This window comes from Cinclus cinclus, chromosome 1 (assembly GCF_963662255.1).
Source record: "Cinclus cinclus chromosome 1, bCinCin1.1, whole genome shotgun sequence".
In the NCBI taxonomy this organism is placed as follows: domain Eukaryota; kingdom Metazoa; phylum Chordata; class Aves; order Passeriformes; family Cinclidae; genus Cinclus; species Cinclus cinclus.
The window spans coordinates 18,719,500-18,740,590 of NC_085046.1; the positions used below are offsets into that span (position 1 = coordinate 18,719,500).

General features: G+C 35.6%; 1 protein-coding gene across 1 annotated transcript in view; it reads right to left on the bottom strand.

Moving 5' to 3' along the window:
• Positions 1–21,091, bottom strand: part of PLXDC2 (plexin domain containing 2) — a 243,599-nt gene that overhangs the window by 49,111 nt on the left and 173,397 nt on the right. Inside the window, exons 5-7 of the mRNA XM_062494449.1 lie at positions 20,217–20,339; positions 17,287–17,405; positions 8,496–8,595 (exon numbers count right to left, since the gene is read on the bottom strand). Of these exons, the coding sequence (XP_062350433.1) occupies positions 8,496–8,595; positions 17,287–17,405; positions 20,217–20,339 (342 nt within the window). The remainder of the gene's footprint in view (positions 1–8,495; positions 8,596–17,286; positions 17,406–20,216; positions 20,340–21,091) is intronic.

Genomic DNA, 21,091 nt, shown 5'->3' on the forward strand with positions numbered 1-21,091 from the left:
CAAGATGTGGAAACAAAACTGATTTCATTGCTTAATCAAATTTGTTAGCTACAAGATGGCTCACATCTAAGTCTACTAGAATATATTTTCATATTATAACATATTAAAAAAGACAATCTTCCTAAACAGCTCTTATGTATAACCTTTACACAGGCTGACTGTACCCGAGTTTCTCAAAGCAGAAATTCAATATAGTCAATGTACTGTTTTTAAGGGCTTTGAACTCACAAGCAACTGTAAGACCCAAGCACAAGATAGACATCAAAAAAATCACACACTACTTCCCAGAACAATATCTTATAATGCATTCTGAAAATTACAGATTTTATACATAGAGTTGCAATATAGAGTGGCGGACTTGTATATTTGAAAATTAAAAGTAAAATCTATAACACCAATCTGACACAAAACTGACAATTTTCTGGTGTGCTGGTTTCATATTTATGTTCTTTTTGAAGGTCTGCTAAACTAACTGAAATCAGAGCTAAATACAAGCACTAACCCTCTGCAATCATTCCAGAGATGAATTCAGGGTTCCATACAAAGGACTAACAGGTTACCCGTGCCAGTGACCAGTCTGAGTCCACATGTGACAAAAGAAAAGGGACTTGCAGACAGTCACAAACTCAGTCTTTGGAGGTCTTCCACGTCGCAAGTCCTGTATGGATTAGGACACACCTGTTTTGCTGCTTGAGGAAGCAGCTTTTCTGCCCTTTCTTACCTCATCAGCTCTCCAGGACAAGTAGGCAGTCTCTTGCTTTCAGACAATAATATTTCTATTGAGCTCCAAATCAGCACCATTGCCAACCACTTCTTACAATTTATTTGAAGCTCTGCAGAATTCTCCTTCGGTATGAAATGAACCTATAATTGAACTGTTTTATGTGTTACCTACAAAGTCATTCTGCCTAGTTAAATGACAGGTATGGGCAGGAGCCAACCCAATAAATGCCTCAGCCGTGTCCTTCAGACCCACTGGGCAGAAAGAGTTTTCAAAACCAAGCTAATTGTGTGCTGGGGTAGGAAAAATCTCTTGCCAGCTGCAAGGGGTTTATGCTCACAGGATGGTCAGTCTTCTGAAAGCCCAATCAGATTCATCATAAAAGGTCTTTGAAATGAGCTCCTGCCAATGATGAAAGCTGTGATTTGTTTCCACAGAAATCTTTAACATTCCATCAAAACCAAACCAAACCAAACCCAACCAAACCAAACCAAACCAAACCAAACCAAACCAAACCAAACTAACAAAAACACCCACAAACAAACAAAACCAAACAACCCCCCCAAATAAACAAAAACCAAACAAACCCCTAAATTAAAATGCTAGGTGTTGACACACTTTATTTGAACTGCACTTCATGGTACAGAATAGTATACCATAATCCTGTTAATGCTGAACCTTTCTGAACAGGCTCGTTACAGGGCTTACAAGAAATAAGGAGCTTCTGGCTTTCCAAAGACTCAGTAAGAATCAGAGATTCAAGGCAAGGGGACTTTTACCTCAGTGCATGAAATTTCTGAAAAAGACTACTTTTAAGAGAATTGTGTTTTAATATACATGTATAAATCTAACTATGCATATTTCAGCATGGCTGTTGATTTCATTAAATCCCACTGCCTTTCAGACACAAATTTTAACTTTTTCTTCAGAAAGATGACTGTGTCAACCACAGGTGGTGAGTTTGCATATTCCATCTAGTGTAAGAAACTTAAGCACAGAAAGGAATTTGTATAGTCACCTTCTAACATCTTTCTATATACTTGCAGACGGGTGGTTGGAAACGTGAGCACTCAAATTTATCTGCCTGACCAGGCTGGAAAAACATGCAGGCCTAGATTATTTTGAAAGTATGACTTAAACATGCCATGCTTAGATCCTCAAAATGCACTTTTCTCTCTTTATTCTCAATTGTGAGCTAGTTTCCCTTAACAGAATTGATTAAAAAATCCTAAACTCAACAGGATAAACAGAAAAATTAATACTCTTTCCTCATGCCTTTCCCATAACCTCTTCACACACTCCTGCTTCAACCCAGGACAGATGTTGCATTCCACTCAGGTGGAATTTGTTCTTTGTCTATTGCTGTCTATTTAGCTCTTTAACAAAAACATACTAGTACAGAATCACAAGGAGCTTATGAGCCCATGCATACCTCAGTACAGACCTTAACATGACAAGAACTAGTGCAATAATTTGATGTAGTAACATAAATATTATAAATAAATTAATATTTAAGCATCATGTGCAGGTATTTTGCTATGAAGAAATGTTATATCAGGTATAGCAGGGAAGGGAGGAAAAGAAAAGGACTTTTGTATCCTTCTGAAGTACCATTCCTGGTTCTGAATTTCAGAAAATACGTGTATATTCTTCTGCTAGTCATGAAAATATTTTACATTTCTACAAGTCTGGGTTTCTCAAACACATTTTTTAACTAAAAGGTAAAACTTTCAATATATTTTCTAATTAGGAACTATATTTTTTTATGCTTGGTTTGATTTACAGTATGGTTCAGAAGGTTTTTTGGTTTGTTTTCATGGCATGTACTTGTGCTTTCTTTGGACACAGGCCAAGGGTACAGTCCCAGCAGAAAAACCTGAAGAAAACACCAGCTACTTGAGGTAAGAACACATTCCACACTGACTGAGAGAGATAACATGGGGTCAGAAGGCCATTGGAAAGAATCCTTTCAATGGATTGGCAAATTATAAATGTGCAGGATTCTGCTGTGACAAAATAATTTTATTTGGTTTTATCACAGTAGTATTAAACTAAATAATGGAATATAAGTATTCTATGAATCAGAACTGCAAGAGTTGACTAAATGTACTCGATTGAGAGGGTATTCTGGAGAGAGAGCAGTGCCAGGAGAGCACCAATGATTTCTTAACATGTCTGAAGGGTCAGTATTTCATAAGAAACCATTCTAAATATGTGTCTGAGGGATGCATAATCTCTTTTTTCCATTACATAATCCTTTCCTCATACACCATTCCTCAGCTAAAACCTGCAATATAGTGAAATGTGGAAATACTGGAGAAGCCATTCTGATTTTTTAAATTATATGGTCACACAAAGACCTTTGTCAGGGAAGGATTTCTAGGGAATTTGGATTGGCCATATACCCAGAAATAACTGCTAAATAAGGCCATAAGTATTCACACAGCCATACTTTCACTTTTAAGTCTTGCTGGCTGATAGAGAAAACACAAATGGTAAGAGGGTTCATTTGATTATGCAGAAGTCAATTTGAAGTAAACAATTTGTGAAACATATCCAAAAAGCTGAAAGCAATTTGAGGAAAATACAAGGCATAGAGAAGGGAGGGGCACAGCTGCTGTGCTATATAGCCACTGACTGCTTGACAGGGACCTTATTTAACATCACTGGCTGAATAAAACCTGTCAACCTGGTATATCTGATTGCTGTCACCACAAAAGGTAAAGGAATCAGAATGTCAAAGCATCTGTTCTTTAACAGCTTTATATTGCTAAAATTATCAATATTAACGAATTAATTATTGAGGCACTGACAGTGGAACCAAACACCAGTGCTTGCAATTGAAACACCTCCACAATTGCTCCACTGAATATAATACACATCTAAATCTAGATAAAAATTCAGATTTCCTAATTGTATTAATTTTATCATTCTCTTAAAAATTACTAAAAAATTCCTTTTAAACCTGGGAGGTGCACCTCAAAGATACATAACCTGTGAAAAGCAAACCAGTGAAGTATGCTCTGAAAACATCTTTATGAACAATGTACTAAGTAAGAGTTGTACTGTCCCAGTGCTCTGTGCCTACCACACATGATTTATTTTGAAACTCTCTATGTCCTTCCCCAGTACCTATTGCCAGCTAAGGAGCTCCTAGTACGGGATCTCAGTGTGAAAAACTTGCTTTATTATTCCCTAATCCCAACATGCACCAAAGTGCCTCACTCTGAGATCAGTCTGTGGCTGGTTATGAGAATATCTTAAACTTTGATCAACTTGCGCCAGTCCTGGGAGTATTTTCATGCTACCAAAGATCAACAGCTTGCTCCTGAATCAGACATCTAGTGCAAGGAACCCAATTGCCTGGATAAGCCCTTTTGGACCAGCAGACAAACATGCAGGGCTGCAGTAGCTGGCTCTGTGGCATTAGTTACACCAGTGTAAAGAAGAATAAAAACTATGATTTTAGAGTGATAACTTTGTGGCCCATTTTGCACAGAGGTAAAAGATAACACTGCCAGTAAGGCAGCAGGAAATTAGACTTTGTGATTTCCCAAGAGGTGCTTCACCTTTATATAATAGATATTCAGAGCATAAATGGCCAGTGGTCTTTTACCCTTCAGGAAGGTAATCCTGAGGTTCTTTCAGGGACTTCACTGCTGTAAACAAAGTGGTGAGACATCTTGATCAAACATTTACAGCATGAAGAGTTGTCACTTAATTATATGCCTGAGTTACATTACATATTGAGTGACACTAATTGCACTGAAACTGGAATATTACTAACATATAGCTCAGCTACAATTTCATTTCTGTACACAGTGCTGTTGAATAATTTCAGTGTGATTAAATGTTAAGTTGTCAAGGCACAGATTTCCTAAAAGAGCTGCATCTAGTACAGTAGAGGCCAAAACCACAGAGAAGTATGCCTCATTGTGGAGAAAAACCCACTACCCATTATCTCTTAGTGCAAGACTGGTAATTCACTGTGTAGATCCCCTGAATCTGGCACTCTCTCATTTTGCCAGTGTATTTCATGGTTTTGTGGAAAACACAATATGAGAAGGTTCTCTGGTGGGGTTTTTATTGCTAAAATACAAAAGTGAGTTGTAGGAAGTGCTTTTTCATTTCTTCTTGCACAACAAAAAGCTAACTGAAAGACAATAGGGAAGAGCAAGGAAACAAAGGAGAGAAATACAGTAACCCTGAAGGAGAGGAAAACAGAGGGGAAGAAAGATGGTTATGAAGTTAAAGAGAGCTCTTGGGAGTCTGCAGAAGGGAGAGCAAAGGACACCACAGGCAAGGGAAAGAAGGACCAAGAAGAGAGTAATAAGGATGGCAGAGAAATAAACAAGAAATGAAAGGAAATAGCTGGAGAAGGTGGACAAGGAACAAAGGTCCTGAAGCAGTGAAGGTGTTTAAAAAACACTTGCTGGAGGAATATGTAAAGCTCCCAACTTTGTCATCACCAATTGTGTTTCTAGCTGGAAGACATCCATGAAACCTTCTCACTGTGTTTGTTACAAAAGGAAAAATAATTAGAGTGCAAGTGTTCAACCTGTCTGAAGAAGAATCAGGATAGTCACTCTAACTTACACATCAGAAGCAGAGCTCTACTAGAGCCTGGAACTTCATTTGAATTACCTGGAAAGAGCTAAAACTTTCCCTCTGAAATTAATCAAAGGACTTGGTTTGCCATTTTTCTTGTCATATAAATCTCAGAATTATCAAGTTAACTTCGGTGTTGATCAGAAATTTACCTCCCTTAGCACATTACCATTCATTCCAAAAAACCTCCAGAGTATATACAGATATATCTATATCTGGATATAAAACATAAAATAGTGGCTAATATGCAATAATATAACTATAAGTAGAAAATAAAGACATAGTCTATAAGCAAGAAGAAGTAGCAGATCAAGGAAATATATCAAACAAAAAACAGGCATAAAGCCACCTGCCAAAAATCTCCCATCTCCATGCTCTAACTCTTAAAAGATAAGGTGAACAAATGTAAGTCCCTGCCTGCTTTTAGGGGCAGATAAAAGGGGTATTACTGCAAAGTCTTTATATGAAGAAATCTATTAATAAAAATAGGTATGATATTCTCAAGTCCCTCCACTTATAAAAGTTCAGAAAATCATTCCTTTTAGCTCTTGGCTCTTCAAGAAGATACTTTTCAGCACTCATTAAAATGCACTTTTGAAATGAAATGGCTGATCAAAAAGCATGTTTTTCTCTCCTCAGAATGAAATAGGTTTTCCTGGCTTTTGAACTCACCTTTCAGAAGCATGAAAAAGTTATTACCAATCTTTTGGACAGTACATCTGACAACAATTTGATAAATAGTTAGCTCTAAACCTTCTGAAATTACTTTTATAAACTAGGTCTGCTACACTGAAATTTTAGAATACCTAGCATACAAAAGGCACCAAAAACGTTCACCATTTTTAAAATTTGAGAGGATATATTTATTCAAATATGCTTGTGTTACACTTAATGTCTCTTTCCTTTTCAAATGCACAATATATACAAAAATGAACTGACAGAGCTCAAACATGAAGCAGCAGAGTTTTGGGGTGGTTTTTTTGTATTATTTGAGGGGGATGTTTTCTGGCTTTTTTTCTTTTTTAATAATTGGCCATGAACATAAAGGGAGGCTGGGTTACTTAGATGGAAAAATCTTTGATAAAGTGGTAATGTAGAACTAGTAGTTATACTTCTTTGCCTTCTTTTGGGACAAACAACAGTTTATGTTCTTCCACTGTCTTAAGAAGCCAACAAATAAAGTAAAATAATAATTCTATCCTATCACTTTTCTAGTAATTGACTAGAGCCATACTTGATTTAATACCTCTGAAAACCAAGAATTCCAGAACATGCATATTTTAAGAGCATCTGATACTGGCTTTCTGTGGGCCGACATTATTTACCTGTTCTGTCAAGGTGCTATTATATTGCCTGTATACATCAATATAAACCTATTGCATTGAGCACACAGTTCAGCTTCAGGAAAATCTACAGTGATGTGATGGTTCCCTTGATTAATATTAGCTCTAGAGTAAGCTGCAATCTAGCAAAAATAATCATGAATTACCACCATCCACAGAAGTAGTAGTTAGGGACAAAAGCAATGCATTGTAAACAGCAATACATTAATAATGCTCTCAAAGCTTCTGTAGCAGTGGCACATTTTGTACTCCTTACCCACATTACAGTCTCCCTTCTGTTAGCAGAAAGTGTCATGAGAAAAAACAAATATAGATATGCTAAAACCAGAAGACTAGTAAGTAACTCTGCATTCATCAAAATCAGTATTATTTAGTGGTATTAAAATAAGGTGCTTGTCTGAAATATTTTTACAAAAAGAAACATTCAGACTTGAATAAAAACTTACATCTACCATATATTTTCCATACAAAAAATGCAAATCTAATTCAAATCCTATAGTGTTATTTGATTCTGGAGGCCTGATGTCAAAAGATACCCTGTTGCATCTCTTGGACAGAATTTCTCTGTGACTACTGTCATAAACTATTTGCATAAGGCAATCAACCTAATTTCCCCCTGAATCCATATTTGGAGACCTTACAAGCTGAAGATTCAGAAATATTCAGATAATTTGATTGCAAATATCACTCACGTTACTGATATTTTTACCTAGTTTCATTTGTTCTTAAACACTCAAAACCAATCCATGCAAACACAGACACATCACAACTACCTATCATACTTCAGAAACAAATTTATTGTCTCTTAAGTGAAATCTTAGCACACTAACGTTCTTCACACTACTCTGAGCTCACAAGTAACAAGTAGTACTGAAGTTTTCCATGTTCCCCATGACAGGACATGTAAGATACATGTTAAAGACTGTTTTATATGTGATGAGGAGATAGGGTGAGCTGAGAGGCCAATAGCACTTGCTTTTTTAATGTCAGCCCCATCTGTTGTCTGTCTTAAAGCTGGGCTGGATCAGGTCAGTCCCTGTGAGCCCCACAGGTGTGCCAGAGTTCATTTTAGTAGAACATACCTGGGCTCAGACCTAGGAGGCTGGTTCAAGCACAGCTCCTTCCATCTACAACCTGCCATTAGGGCTTCACCAAAAACTGATCTTAGTAAATTTTCTCCAAATATGTAAATAATCCCACTACACTTGAAGAGTGAACATGTTCTTTAATGGCTAAACAACCTCAAAGGGCTCTGAACACAGTACATTAAAGCATTGAGAAAGTCACACTTGATTTCCTACTATTTGTTTTCAGTGAAACCATAAAAAGTTTAACTAAAGCCAGACAATACTGATGCCATGACTATGTGAGCTCGAGATGTTATTTAATAACTACATCTCCTCTCCTTTCCTCTCACTAAAATGTGTACATGAATTTGAAGCAGAGAATAAAGTATCAAGAGCTTCCAGCCTGGATATTTTTGGATACAGACAGTTTTTCTGAACAGATTGCTTCTTCTTTACTATGGATATGAAAGCATGTTCCAGATAAAGTATCTTATAGAAAATCAAATTGAGCCAGTTGAGAGTTTAATTTGACATTATTTGACTGGCCATTTAATTTTATTTACTTAATTTATCATCTAAAACGAAACAATGACAGGAAAAACCATATTGGGAATTATCAAGCAAATAAAATTACACTTGAATTAACAAGCTGAAATTAGCTATGTGATTTGTTGTGCAGCTAATCATCCTTGATCAAATCAGCTTATACTAATTTCTCAGCCTCCAAACCATTAGCACCACTATAATTCTACATACTGGGAATTTGCTGGATCCTGTGCACGACCACAAATGCATCTGAAAGTCCCACTTTCACTGGGTGGTTGGTTGAACTTATCTGTGTCACAGCGACAGGAATCTAAAAGACAAAACAGGAAGATATTACTGAAATATTGAACTAGAACAAAAGACTAAAAATACAAAGCATTGCCAAAATGAACACTAAACTAATATAACTAAAAAATCCTAAATAAATATTTTATACAGCATAGCACAATAGAATCAAGATCTTTTGAAGCTAGAAATTACTGGTTTTAATTTGTATTTTATCTCTCTTTTTTTTTGCATTGTTTTCACATGAACCCTTAGAGGTAGGGTTCAGTGACAAAGCAGAAAAGGGTAGTAATTTCCAGTAATTTATTTCCCTCAACTGAAGAAAAAGTGGGATGATGTGCTAGTACATTCAAGGATGAGGAGGCAACACCTCTGTCTACTGTTGAACACAAAAACTGTGAAAGTTAAGCTTAGAATGAGCATTTTAAAACTTATGGCTCAGTTAACTTGCACTGAAAAGTGTGAATTGTTATCTGTAAAGAGCTCTGACAGAATGATGACCATATTTAATATGTTCTTGAATAGCAGGAAAACAGTGTTGTGGTAAACATGGAAAATTCCAGATGCTCAATTGCCAATATCTAGAGGAAGAAATAAAAATTTGTAGATGGTCATAGACCATTCCAGCTTTACCATACAGAGCTATTAACACTGGGTAACATGGTTGCATGAAAACAAATGTCAGGTTTGATTCCATTACTGGGACAAGACTGCAGCTTTGGCTGATACTTGTATAGATATGATAAGACTGAAATTTTTAAAGATGTTTGATTTAGTGACATGTAGCATTTCTGCAATATTAATATAGTAACTAGATTGATCACAAAAAGCAGCCATCACTAAAGGAGCAGCTCAGACTGAGAGTGTGTCTTTACAGCATTCAAAAATTCTATCCAAGACTGAGAAGGAATCATAAATTTACTGCCTACCAGTTCTCCAGATGGCACTAGCAACGTAAAAATAATGAAATGCCTGGATCAATTAGCAAGGCTAGACATTGCAAAAAAATGCAAAGACATAATACAGACAAAAAAAGAGTGCTAGGTAGAGTTTGGGGACCATGGTGTAGAAAGCAGCATTTCTGGAAGGAATCTCAGTATTGTAGCGGATGAACAACTCCAGCAGTCAGAGGGGACATCTCAGTAAGAAAACTTAATTGGAATGGTATTTGGTTACACAAACAGTAAAATACAGTAAAATACAGCCTAGATGTGGGACAATCATTTTACTTGCACCTGAAAATTAGATCATAGATGAAACATTACACAGAATTTGAGAGGATATATTTCTCAAAAAGATGCCAAAAATTAAGAGAAGGAAGATTAAAAGTGTCATAAAAACATTTTGCAAACTTCTGCAGCTCTCAAATACCATTGACAGAAGTGTTAAAGTGTTCTATCCATTTGACTTCTGGGTGAAATACTGAAAAGCTGGTTAGATTACCACAAACAAGTACCACAACACACAGAAATTACTCAGGAGCTAAAGAGTCTTTTATTCTAGCACAGAAAGATATAACCACAAGTTGGAAAGTTCAGGCAGGTACCTTAGGAGCAGAATAAGCCAGCTTTAAGGCAGCTTTCTATGAACAGTTACGACTTTCTGTCAGGTGCTGCTTGCAGATATCTTGTATTTGGATATCTTATTTTTCAAAGCTGACCTACAGTTAACCAGAAATTTCTAAGCTGAAGTCAGATTGAACTGGATCAAGTGTAAGAAACTGAGATACAAGATATTCATTTAGCTAACCCGATAACTTGCTCTGGCTTTACTTGTGTGAAACTACAAAAAATATACAGCTGGCCAGTAGGTTTCACATGGCAGAAAAGTGCTGAAGTAAGAACCTGGTTATTCATCCAGTGGCTGAGGATTCAGTTCTGTCTATGTGACAATTAATAGCATGATTTCTGGCCTTTTGAGTTAAGCATCAGTAGTTCTCTTCTTGTTCCCGAAATACCTTTTAGTTTTGTTTTTTTTCCCAATTACACTGGTAAGCAAGTTCTGGTGAATTAAACATTGTCATAAATTTCCATTCCTTTTACTTTATTTAGTGACTGTTTTTTAGGGGTTCTTACAAACAAGATCTGGTGTGGTATAAAGAAAGGATTGTCACATGTTGTCGAAATCACAGGAAAAAGAGAACTGGCTTGGAAATACTGCTAACAATACCTCAGCTTAAATTTGGCTTATATCAGCTGAGCCCTGATGCAGTTACTGGAAACTATGACAGATGAAGGACAAAAGCCATATTTTAAACAAAATATAAGACTCATTAAGTTCAGAAATAAGTCTATAAATTTTCTGCAGCATGAAAGCTTAAACAAAATAAGGGAATTATGCATAGTCTCAGAATATCGGGAAGAAAAGCTTACATTAACTATCAGAGAAACTGTCTTAAAGGATTTTGAGGAGGATACTCCAGACAACTTACTGAAAATTAAGTTAGAAAAAGCACTGATGAGGAGGATGCAGGGACTTCCTCTTCAGAGTTAGAGAGGAAACAAAGCAGATGAACAAAGGACACAAAGTGTATTTGGAATTGGAATTAGTGCGTGTGACAAAATATGCTGGCAGAATTGTTGTCTTAATGCATAAATTGCGTGTGATGCATGAAAAGGATTACACACAGTTGTATTGTGTGAACGTAGATCAGGAGAAGATGCACTCTGGTCTTCTCAAATAAGACTCCTTTCCTTTCTTTCTTCCTAGTCTAGTGCCTTTTCACATGTTTATTGTGAGTTTTTGAGTTGCTGAACAATTTGCATCTTTTCCCCAAAAATCATGAAACTAGTAAACTATTTCGTTTTTTGTTTGGCTTGGTTTTCTTTTGTTTCTGGGAAGGAGTGATGAGTTCTTGAGGTACTAATACCACAAGTGAGGGGTTTTGTTTATTTTGATTGTTTGTATGCTTTTTAAAATAAATTCATTTTCATTACAATGTAGTTCAGAACTTGGAAGTCCATAAAATTATGAATGACTCAGTTATATGTGGTACCAAAATAAGATGCAGTAGCAAAGTTAAACAGAAAATATATAGAAAAACTTCAGGATAAATCAGAAAAATTTGAAGTAGAAGTAACAAATGATTTTGCCAAAATCTCTGCAGGTATCAATACTCTAGTACTGGGAATTCTACTGAGAGCAAGGAACTTTCAGAATCTTTTATAAAACTAATAAGAAAGTAGTAGGGTCCAGTGTAACAGAAGCAGCAGCCAAATGTTTGGATACATATTTTAGAAAGAGGGCTTAGAAGCAAGAGCTTCTGTAAGATCAAAAAAAAAAATAGAAATAATTAGCATAGTCAGCTTTTCAAACTGAAGGGCAGCCTGTATGAAACCATCATACAGTCAGAAATGAAGTAAAAGTAGGAGGCAATCCACAACCCTCTTAAAAGGAATACTCTTATTCTCCTGAAAAGCTACAGTGTCATTATACCTGTATTTACAAAAACATATATTAATTTTCAAGGTGTGGAAAAAGAAATTGGTAATGTGTGTACTGAGCGCCATATTTCAGGTGAAATCTTTAGCATGAGATGTCAAGATAAAACGAGCTTTTACCATATGCTGTCTGATTAGGCACCATTCCCTTTTGACAGAAAGCTCGTAGCAAATATTAAAATAACTTATGGAAAAATTACAGCAACATAGATAGCAAGCAGAGAGCTGCTGCTCTGGATTTCTCACCTGAATGCTGTTAAGATATTTCATAACAGGCTGACATGTTAAATAGTTGAGCAGAGAGCTAGGGACATGCAAGTGATTGCTAATGGTTGGCAAAGATTTTACTGCATTACCTTCATAGAATGGCTTGTAGCTAGAATAATTCTAAACCATCTGTTTGTTCTACCACAGACAATGTGATTTTTGTGTTGTACAAGTCACCAGTTTATGAATAAGCTTCCCACACTAGCACAGAGGTCATTATTATCTACATTTTGGATTATATACTTCAATAGTAAGGAGAAGGGCATTTAGAATTTATGCTGAATTCTATGTATCATTGGGATCTGTAATCTAGACAGTATTTCTCACCAGACTTCTCAAATTTTATTTTTTTAAACTGTGAGGTCATATCAGAATCTTATTCTTCAAAAAGGGATAAAAATCATGGCCTCTAACCTTATTCTGAAGGAGGCGGTAAGCAGGATGCAATTACTGCCCCACTTCAAAACTGAGTCAAAAATAAGAACCAGAGTATGCTGCAAAATAATAATTAGGAACACAATAATAGTGCTTATATAGGGTTTTCATTGCCAGTTTCCTAAGTAGTAATTAATTAGTCCACAGGCTAAATTGCATGAAAATCAGGAGTTTTAATTTGTGTAAACTGACCACCTCAAAAATCAAAGATCATTTCCATGTCCATATTTTTGATAACAATAAAAGAGGCAAAGAAATGCCAAGTATGTATAATTCAGGCAGAATAGCCATTAACATTATGTGATTTTTTTAGTTTCTTTGGTTTTTTGGTTTGGTCTTTTGTGGTATTTTTGTTTGTTTGTTTGGGGGTTTTTTTGTTGGTTTTTATTTTTTAAATTTTTTTTAGTTTTCAAGAAACAATATCAAGGTTTGAAATCTTGTTACTGGAAAGAGAGTATTTTCCTTCATGCCTAGCAGGGGCATCAATTTGATTTACATGCTAGCACTTAATAATTTACATTAAATTCTGTCTCCTTTTTAAAATAGAAATTCATTCTACTAAGACCCTCTTTTAGAATTATTTTCTAAACTCACATATTAGGCAATTTCAAGCAAATATTTTAACTTTAATAATGTTTTCTTGATGACTACATAAATAGAAAATCATTACTATTTCAATGAACAAAGAAAGCCTTCTCCAATGATATTAAGAAAAATGTCCTAAACAATTAACAAGGCCTATGGAACCTTTGCCTAATTTGTTCTGTATTAATCATGGACAAAAAAAGAAACCAAATATTACACTAAGGAACATTAGCTCTAAGCATTAATGGGAAAAAACTATATAGAATAGTTATTTTGTTTAATAAGAAGGAAACTCTTGAGAATTGAACTTCGGGGAAATTTAGAACATTAGAAATGAGTATTCACTACTAATACATAAAAAGTACATCTGTGCCAAAATTTTTCTTTATTCCTGTGTTCCGGTGGCTGGTTTGCACTGTAATGTATTTCATATGTAGTAGAAGTACACCAGTAAAATTTTCATGCCAGCTGATGATTCCTGACATATCAACCATTTGCCAGAATACTAAGAGTTGGTGTAAGCAAAGTGATATTTAAAATGGAAGGTGCAAGCACTGTAAACAAAGTAAATTGCTAAAGAAATAAATATTTTACCTTCTATAGGACCTTGTTATGTATAAAATTATTTTCACATTTTGAAAACTTGACCATACAGCTCTTTCTCTTAACAATGAACTCTTCTGAAAGATATTCTGATGTCTCCATATTTGTCTTTTCTGGTGATTCTGCTCCTTTTCTATTTTTTTTTTTATTTTTTGGATAAAAATTGTAAATTTCAGGTTGCTTTCTATTGGGTAAAACAACAGAATGCAGAAGATTGGGCAGAGCAGCTCCTTTGGTATTCAGCAAACCTTTGACAGGTTCCTGTCTTGGTGGCCAACAGGTTTGAGGTAGCAAACCTAATTTGGGAGCAGGAAGAATGTGAAAATGGGACTCTCAAATGGTTTGAATGAATAAGAAATAAAAGGTAAAATTTACCTAATGTGCATTAGACATAAAAGACCCTAGTTGCATCTGCTTTAAATATATAATCACAGTTATTTTAAAGGTAGATTTTTCCAGATAAATGCCTGGTGTCACTAATACAGAGCTCCTATGGGATGCTTGATGGAGCTACCTGCAACCTGTTTGTGTTCCTTACATGGTGCCTCAGCTTGGAGACTTTCAATGGCAATGCCATTGAGACCTCTCAGATTTGCCCTACATCCCTGTCATTTCTGATGAACTGTGAAGCTCCTAAAAGACAGTAGAAATCTTGTGCAACTTTTAGTCATGCTAGTGAGCACCTACACAAATAATATGACTTGAGTTAATGGGGCACCTGAGAACACGACTCAGCAGCAAGAGAAATGGCTCCAGACAGAAGGACATCCTCAGAAAACAATGGATTCAGCACTGGAAAGTAAATAAATTCCTATCCAGGCTTCTAAACACTAGGACCAAGTTTAAAATGATAAGTGACATGTTTGTACTTTTCAGACAACCTGTGTCTGATCAGTGACTGGCAATTTTTAAAAATTTTCCTCATTTAAGTGAAAAGCTGAGGTAGTGGCAATGGAGTAAAGGCTGCAAATAAAGAGTGTAGATTTCTGGAAAGTTCAGCCTCAAAACCCATTCTCCAAGTAATTCTAATGGAATATACTAGCTGTAATTTTCTAAAATATTTAGAAAAATCCTTTTTCAATAGCTTACAGATAATTAATACACTGCTGTTACCACCTTAAAAAAATCTCTTTCCTTAGTTATGTGTAATAGCTTTAAAGTAATGTTTGGTAATTCCATTCAGGACAGGAATAACTTATGAGAGGGGACGAGTTCAAAGACTCAGCAGTAGCAAAAAGCACATTATACCATTTGTAAATTCCAGTTTTCTGTCTCAAGATTAATGAAAACATTAATAACTCCCACCCACAAAAGCAATGTGGTTTTGAAGGAAGCTTCCAGTAGAGTAATGAGAGGAAGCAGTCTGTGCATTGTAGCTCAGAAATTGTTTATCCATGGATTAGATGTCATACTTCCCTGCAGTTCTAGGAACCAATGGCAAAGGAGTGGCCCATTTACTCCTGTTTTCCTAAATGAATGTTTTCTACTACCTGATACACTGCATCATCATTTTCTTTTGTGCAAAATCTATATGAGATGCTTTCAGTTTAGAGCAGCAACTTCTATCACCCACATTAGATTCATTTTGCACAGGGCTGGACAGTAACAGAGAGGTCAGTGCATTTCATAACAAGGAATAGAAGTCTCCTGAAAATGTCACCATTTTCATGTCAGAATGCATATATATAGTTCTTGACAAATTTATCTTAAAACTAATATCTGTCCCTACCTCTCTAGGTCTTGAAGGCAGGAAATTTTCTGAAGTCTTTAGAAATTTTTGATTTTCTTTAAAAAGTTTTCAACAGCAGGAGATAACCAAAGCTTTTAGTGTACACTCCTTTGATCAAGTACAATGGAGCTCCATTGTCCTAAACAGAGTAAAGCTTACATAAAGCCAGATTCGAAATGCAAATAAACTGCATTGTCACAGATGAAGACTGTAACCTGCACCTAACATTCAGAAAAAAAAACCCCAAGCAGACCTTGCATCAGCATGTCTTTTATAAGAAAAGGAAAACTATATACATGGGCATATCAGAAGTTTCTGGTTTCTACAATACTGATCCAGTAAGAACATATTGCAGAACCCTTTTCCAAGCTGCAAAGACATCTGTTTTAAGTGAAGGTATGACTGCTGCTAGTAGAAAAACCCAGATTCTGTCTAGTTTTCTAATGAAAGGCAGAGGAGTGTTATTATTTCTGCTGTATTAAAGGTGCACAGCTGCAACATAGACATGAAAATTAAGCCTGAATGCTCACGAGTGTTTTATAGCAGACAGAGAAAAGAGATTTCTCCAAGTCTGGATGGTCAGTTGTATCACTGATTAGTTTCTCAACATAAGGAGGATAACTGAGAGTTGCATTTTGAAGAGAAAGTCACAGTTTCCATGCCAAACAGATTAAAATAACAAAACAAAACAGAACAAAGACCCCAAACCAAGCAAAACCAAAAAACAAACAAAAAAGAAGAAATTATTTTGTTCCTAGAGATTTAAGCTTGTCTACTTTCTGATTATTATTTACATGAATCAGAGAATCATAGAATACCAGACTGAAAAGGAACCTTAAGGATCACCTGCTCCAACCTGTCTTGGTAAAAGCACTGAAATTCAACTAGGCTATAGTGTCCAGAGCTCTTAGCCACTCTAGGGAAGAAGAAAAAAAAAAACCCACAAAACCCCCAAACAAAAAAAAAAAACCCTACAAAAAAACCAAACCAAAACACCCCCCCCCCCCAAAAAAAAAAAAACAACTCCCAAAACAATTGGAATTCTGAAACATTTGGGGAATGGACAAGAGTCCATTTAAGACAACTTATTGGTGCTATGAAGGCAAGCCAAATGGCCTCAATCCAAGCAATTTTATCACCAAACAGATGGAAAACCTCAGAGCTACCAATACAAACCAGTTATTTCTTGTTTCAAATATATGAACTTAGAAATATGTGAGTTGCCAAAAAACTACAGCTGCAGGAAATAGGTGACCTTTTAACAACAACTATTGATTCCAGAGTGTTTTGAAACAGGTCAAAATTGAGTAAACAAATTGAAAAAATTAGATCCCATCTTTCAAAACCCAAGGGAAATTGAGTAAAACCTCAGGAATTTACTTAACACCTAACACTCATGAGCATCCAAAAAAGCCCATTTAAAATCCAGGATTAGTACGTTTGTTTCATGTTAATGTTTTAAAGTAAATTTTATGATCATCACTTTAACTATAATGTATCATTTTCATCAAAACAGTGATCTTATAAGCAGTATAATGAAATGATCTTATATAACTGATCTTTCAAGTATCTTCCCTTCCCCCCAAAAATGTAGGGAAATTCCTGACATATATAAAGTAATTTTTCCAGTTAAATGACAATTCTCAGACCAACTTACTTCTTTGTAGCCGAAAATGATACGCCCATCATTGAGAAGGGTGGCCTGAAAAGTGAAACTCCCCAGGTTGTAATTATCCTGCAGATGTACATGGTCCCACTGGACAACTAGTGCTGTGCCTGTGAACCCCAGAGTGGGGGTAAAAAGGCAAAAGAAAAAAAAATATGATAAATATATTAACTGACTGTAGGAGAATTACTTGAAACAAGAACAGTGATTTGTGTCTTTTTAGCAACTTTCAGCTCCACGCCTTGAAATGCCAAATATACTACAAACACAAGTTGAAACTGAAATCCTCTTAAATGTAGATATCCAGTGCCACACAAGCACCTCAACTACCACTAAAGCAAGAGTGGTCAAGTAACTTGTTTGAAATTGTACAAGAAATCAACAACCACTAAAGGTAGGATTCAGTAATTCAGGTGTGCTGCCATTACTTTTCTCCAGTGGCATTCTTTATACTCTATACATAAATCCTCATGACTTTGAAATGTGAAGTGCTAATAGCATTCCCTGCTTAGTAAAAGTAATTATTTCAAAAATTCAGATCCTTCCATATGCATTAATTAAATAACTTTTTTTTTTCTCCTGCGTGGTGTAAGCCCTTGCTGAGGTTCTGCAAATTGAAAAATGTTAGGTGTTGGCAATGAATAAATGTAGTTTAAATCAAGCTCACTAAGAATTCATAGATGGGGTAAATATTGAGTCTGGTATTTATAGAGATTTAGTTGAAAGAGCCTTTTTAATATTCACAGGAGTTCACTGGCTGAAGATGCACTTATCACACCAAAAATATTTCTCAAGCAACTTACATACCCTGTGAGCATGTTTTACAGATGTTGAGACACTTATCACCAAAACTGTGTTTACTGAAAAGAACATTTTCATCTTTACATGCCTTCCTCAAAAACTTTTCTTTTTGGCAGTAATGAGAGTTGTGTGCTTTGATTAAGACTTTAATTTCATTTCTTCCTAGAATGTTCATGATGGATCAGTACATATTCAACTCAATATATTTTTGATATATCCCTGAAAAATATTTTGTTATGGATCTCTGGTGCAACTGTCATGAAAACTTCTTGACAGGGGCAGTCATGAAACTATGAGTATGCAAATTTTAGGCCCATCAAGTCCAACACATTATTGTCCCTTTTGTCTTTCTATATAGTAGGTACTCATAATTGTGCATGCAGTGCATTTTCTTCCTTTGTGACCACATTCATTAACTACTTTCTGAATATTTATTCGATTGCATAAAATTTTATTTTGAATGTAAATTAGCTTCTAAAGTTATTCTAACAAAATTAGCCAGAATTTCTTCTACTCAGTTACTGAGTATTTCAGATCTACGTACACCTCAGAACCCCAAGCTAAAATGGAAATCAGCTGCCACCCAAACTGTCATCTCATTCCAGAGGCTTGTATGTAGATTTGTGTGTACCTAAGTTCCTTGCAGTTAGCTCCATCAGTGAGACTTTGATGGATCCCCACAGTCTGAGCTTTCCTACTACAGATGCTGCTTTATGGCAGAGCACTTACTCATGGGGACAAAGCACAGATGAGTAAGAAGTGATGTGCTGATGGTACAATCTGCTCAGTTCCTTTTTACTTGTGTTAAGACAGAAAATTCTTTGTTCTAAAGCCCATGAAGCTCAAAAGATGATCCATTACACATGAAGAGGAATCCAAAATCTCAAAGAACTGCTGTAGCGAAAGCCATGCGATAAAGCCTGGTACACCTGGTGTGAGGACTGGAAGTCAGGACTATAATGAGAATTAGCAACATCTTCTCCAGAATCCTCAGATTCTTTAAGTAATGATGACAAATCTCTGGCCATAATGTTAAATAAATTACAATGTGAAAATTGTATCTTCTTCTGTTTCAAAATTCTTCATGGAAGAAGCAGGATTTTCTCATGTAAGTATTTTATTAGATTTTTAACAAAAGCATTTGCAATGACTGGATTGTAAGGAAAGGTTATGACTAAATTAAAAGATATAGAATAAATTTTGATAACTGATCTAACAAATAAAAAAATAATATTGGAAATATGAAATGCTTTTGAACCTAAAGGTTTTTGAAAACCTTTATTTATAGTGAATTTTTGCTTAAATTCACTATAAATAAACATGCATGAAATAGCACAGGTGTATCCAGGACAATCTAGAAGTCATGGACCTCATGATATTAAGTCATGATACTAAACTCTCTAAATTTTAACTGACACTGTAGTTGAACACTAAAGGCCTGAGGTAAAGCCCCAGATGCCTTTTAACTACTTAGGCTATGTTTCTAAAATATTGATTACAACTGACTTCAAGAGAAAAATATCTACACATTCAAGGGCTTTGAAACTTCTCACAGAGTTTCAGGTACAGCACTGCAGCTTGCCTTTTCCTCCTTCAATCTTTTTTACAAGGAACTGTTGAGAACTCGTCGTGTAGGTGAGTGTATTGGATTCCAATTCTGGGACTCCATGAACACTTAGTCATTGACAGGTTTATTAACCTTATCCCTGCCCTGCTTCTGTGTATTCTTGCTATTGCACTCCACAAATGCTATTTTCATTTTAGGTAGTGGGCATATGGTATTCACTATATACACTTTGAAGGAAAAGGAATTTACACTGTTACATAAGAGAGATTTTCCCTTTTAAAACTGATAAAATGCATTTGTAGTATGAGTTTATGTACTTCAGCATCCAGATTAAGAAAAGGCATTAATGAATCTTTACTGTGTTCTAAATTCATAATTGTTTATAGATGTCTAGTCACATGGTCTATACAGCCTCTAAATAAAACAAAAACAAAAACAAAAAAACAACAAAAAATTTGAAATCCTCAGTGTTTCTTTCAAAAATAGTTATTTAGGAAAAAGAGGAAGAGCCAAGGGATACAGACACATTTATTTATCAAGGACTGCTACATACCATTATCAAAGTATCTGACTGTTGAATTTCTTGACACACTGGGGTCAAAATTTGCCATTAAGGGTGCAATATATTGAGTAGCTGTTAGCATTCGATGCACAACTTCTCCAGTATATATGAAACCTACAATAAAAAAAAATTGAGACCATTTCAGTAAATTCTGAAAAGATTTAATAGAATGGCAGGTTGATTTAGGCATTGCCAGAGGATTAAAGGGTCATCTGAGAGATATTAATCCCACCACAAATTTTATAGTGAATTAAATAAGAGCTAAAATTTCAGAAAAACATCTGTGATGGCTGCCAGAAAAACAAGATCCAAAATGAATAACGGAACAAATAGTTCAAGAAGGTTTTTTACAGAAATAAAAGCAGTGAAAACTCAAGAAAGAATAACGCCAGTTTAGGGCAAAATGCAAGTATGTGACACTATGAAAATAAGCCATTTACCACCAGGCATATTCCACAGTGTTTTCTTCCATACTTTCCAAAAATCGACAGATTGTTTTGCTTATGCAATTTGTGACTTCTTTTAAAGTTAGTCTATCCTTTTTCCATATTTCTAGAGACAAGAGTAAGGGACTATTTCAGACAAGAGGTGATAACCTTCAAAAAGAAGTCAGATGAAAAGTGGAGCAGATAGGACTTTTTAAGGCTTTTAAGGCAAGTAAGATTTCTACTACATTCTCTTCTGTGTCAGGTCTCACTAGTCTGTCCTATTCATCCCTGAATCGACAGTACTCATCAGATCAATAGTGGGCTTCTTTCCTCTGAAGTGCTCATCCAAAACCTCTTACTGTTTTGGAATTGGAGTCCTTCCTTTGAAAGAAGACCAGCCATCTATGGTGAATACAGTAACCCTGCAGTTCTCTCCAG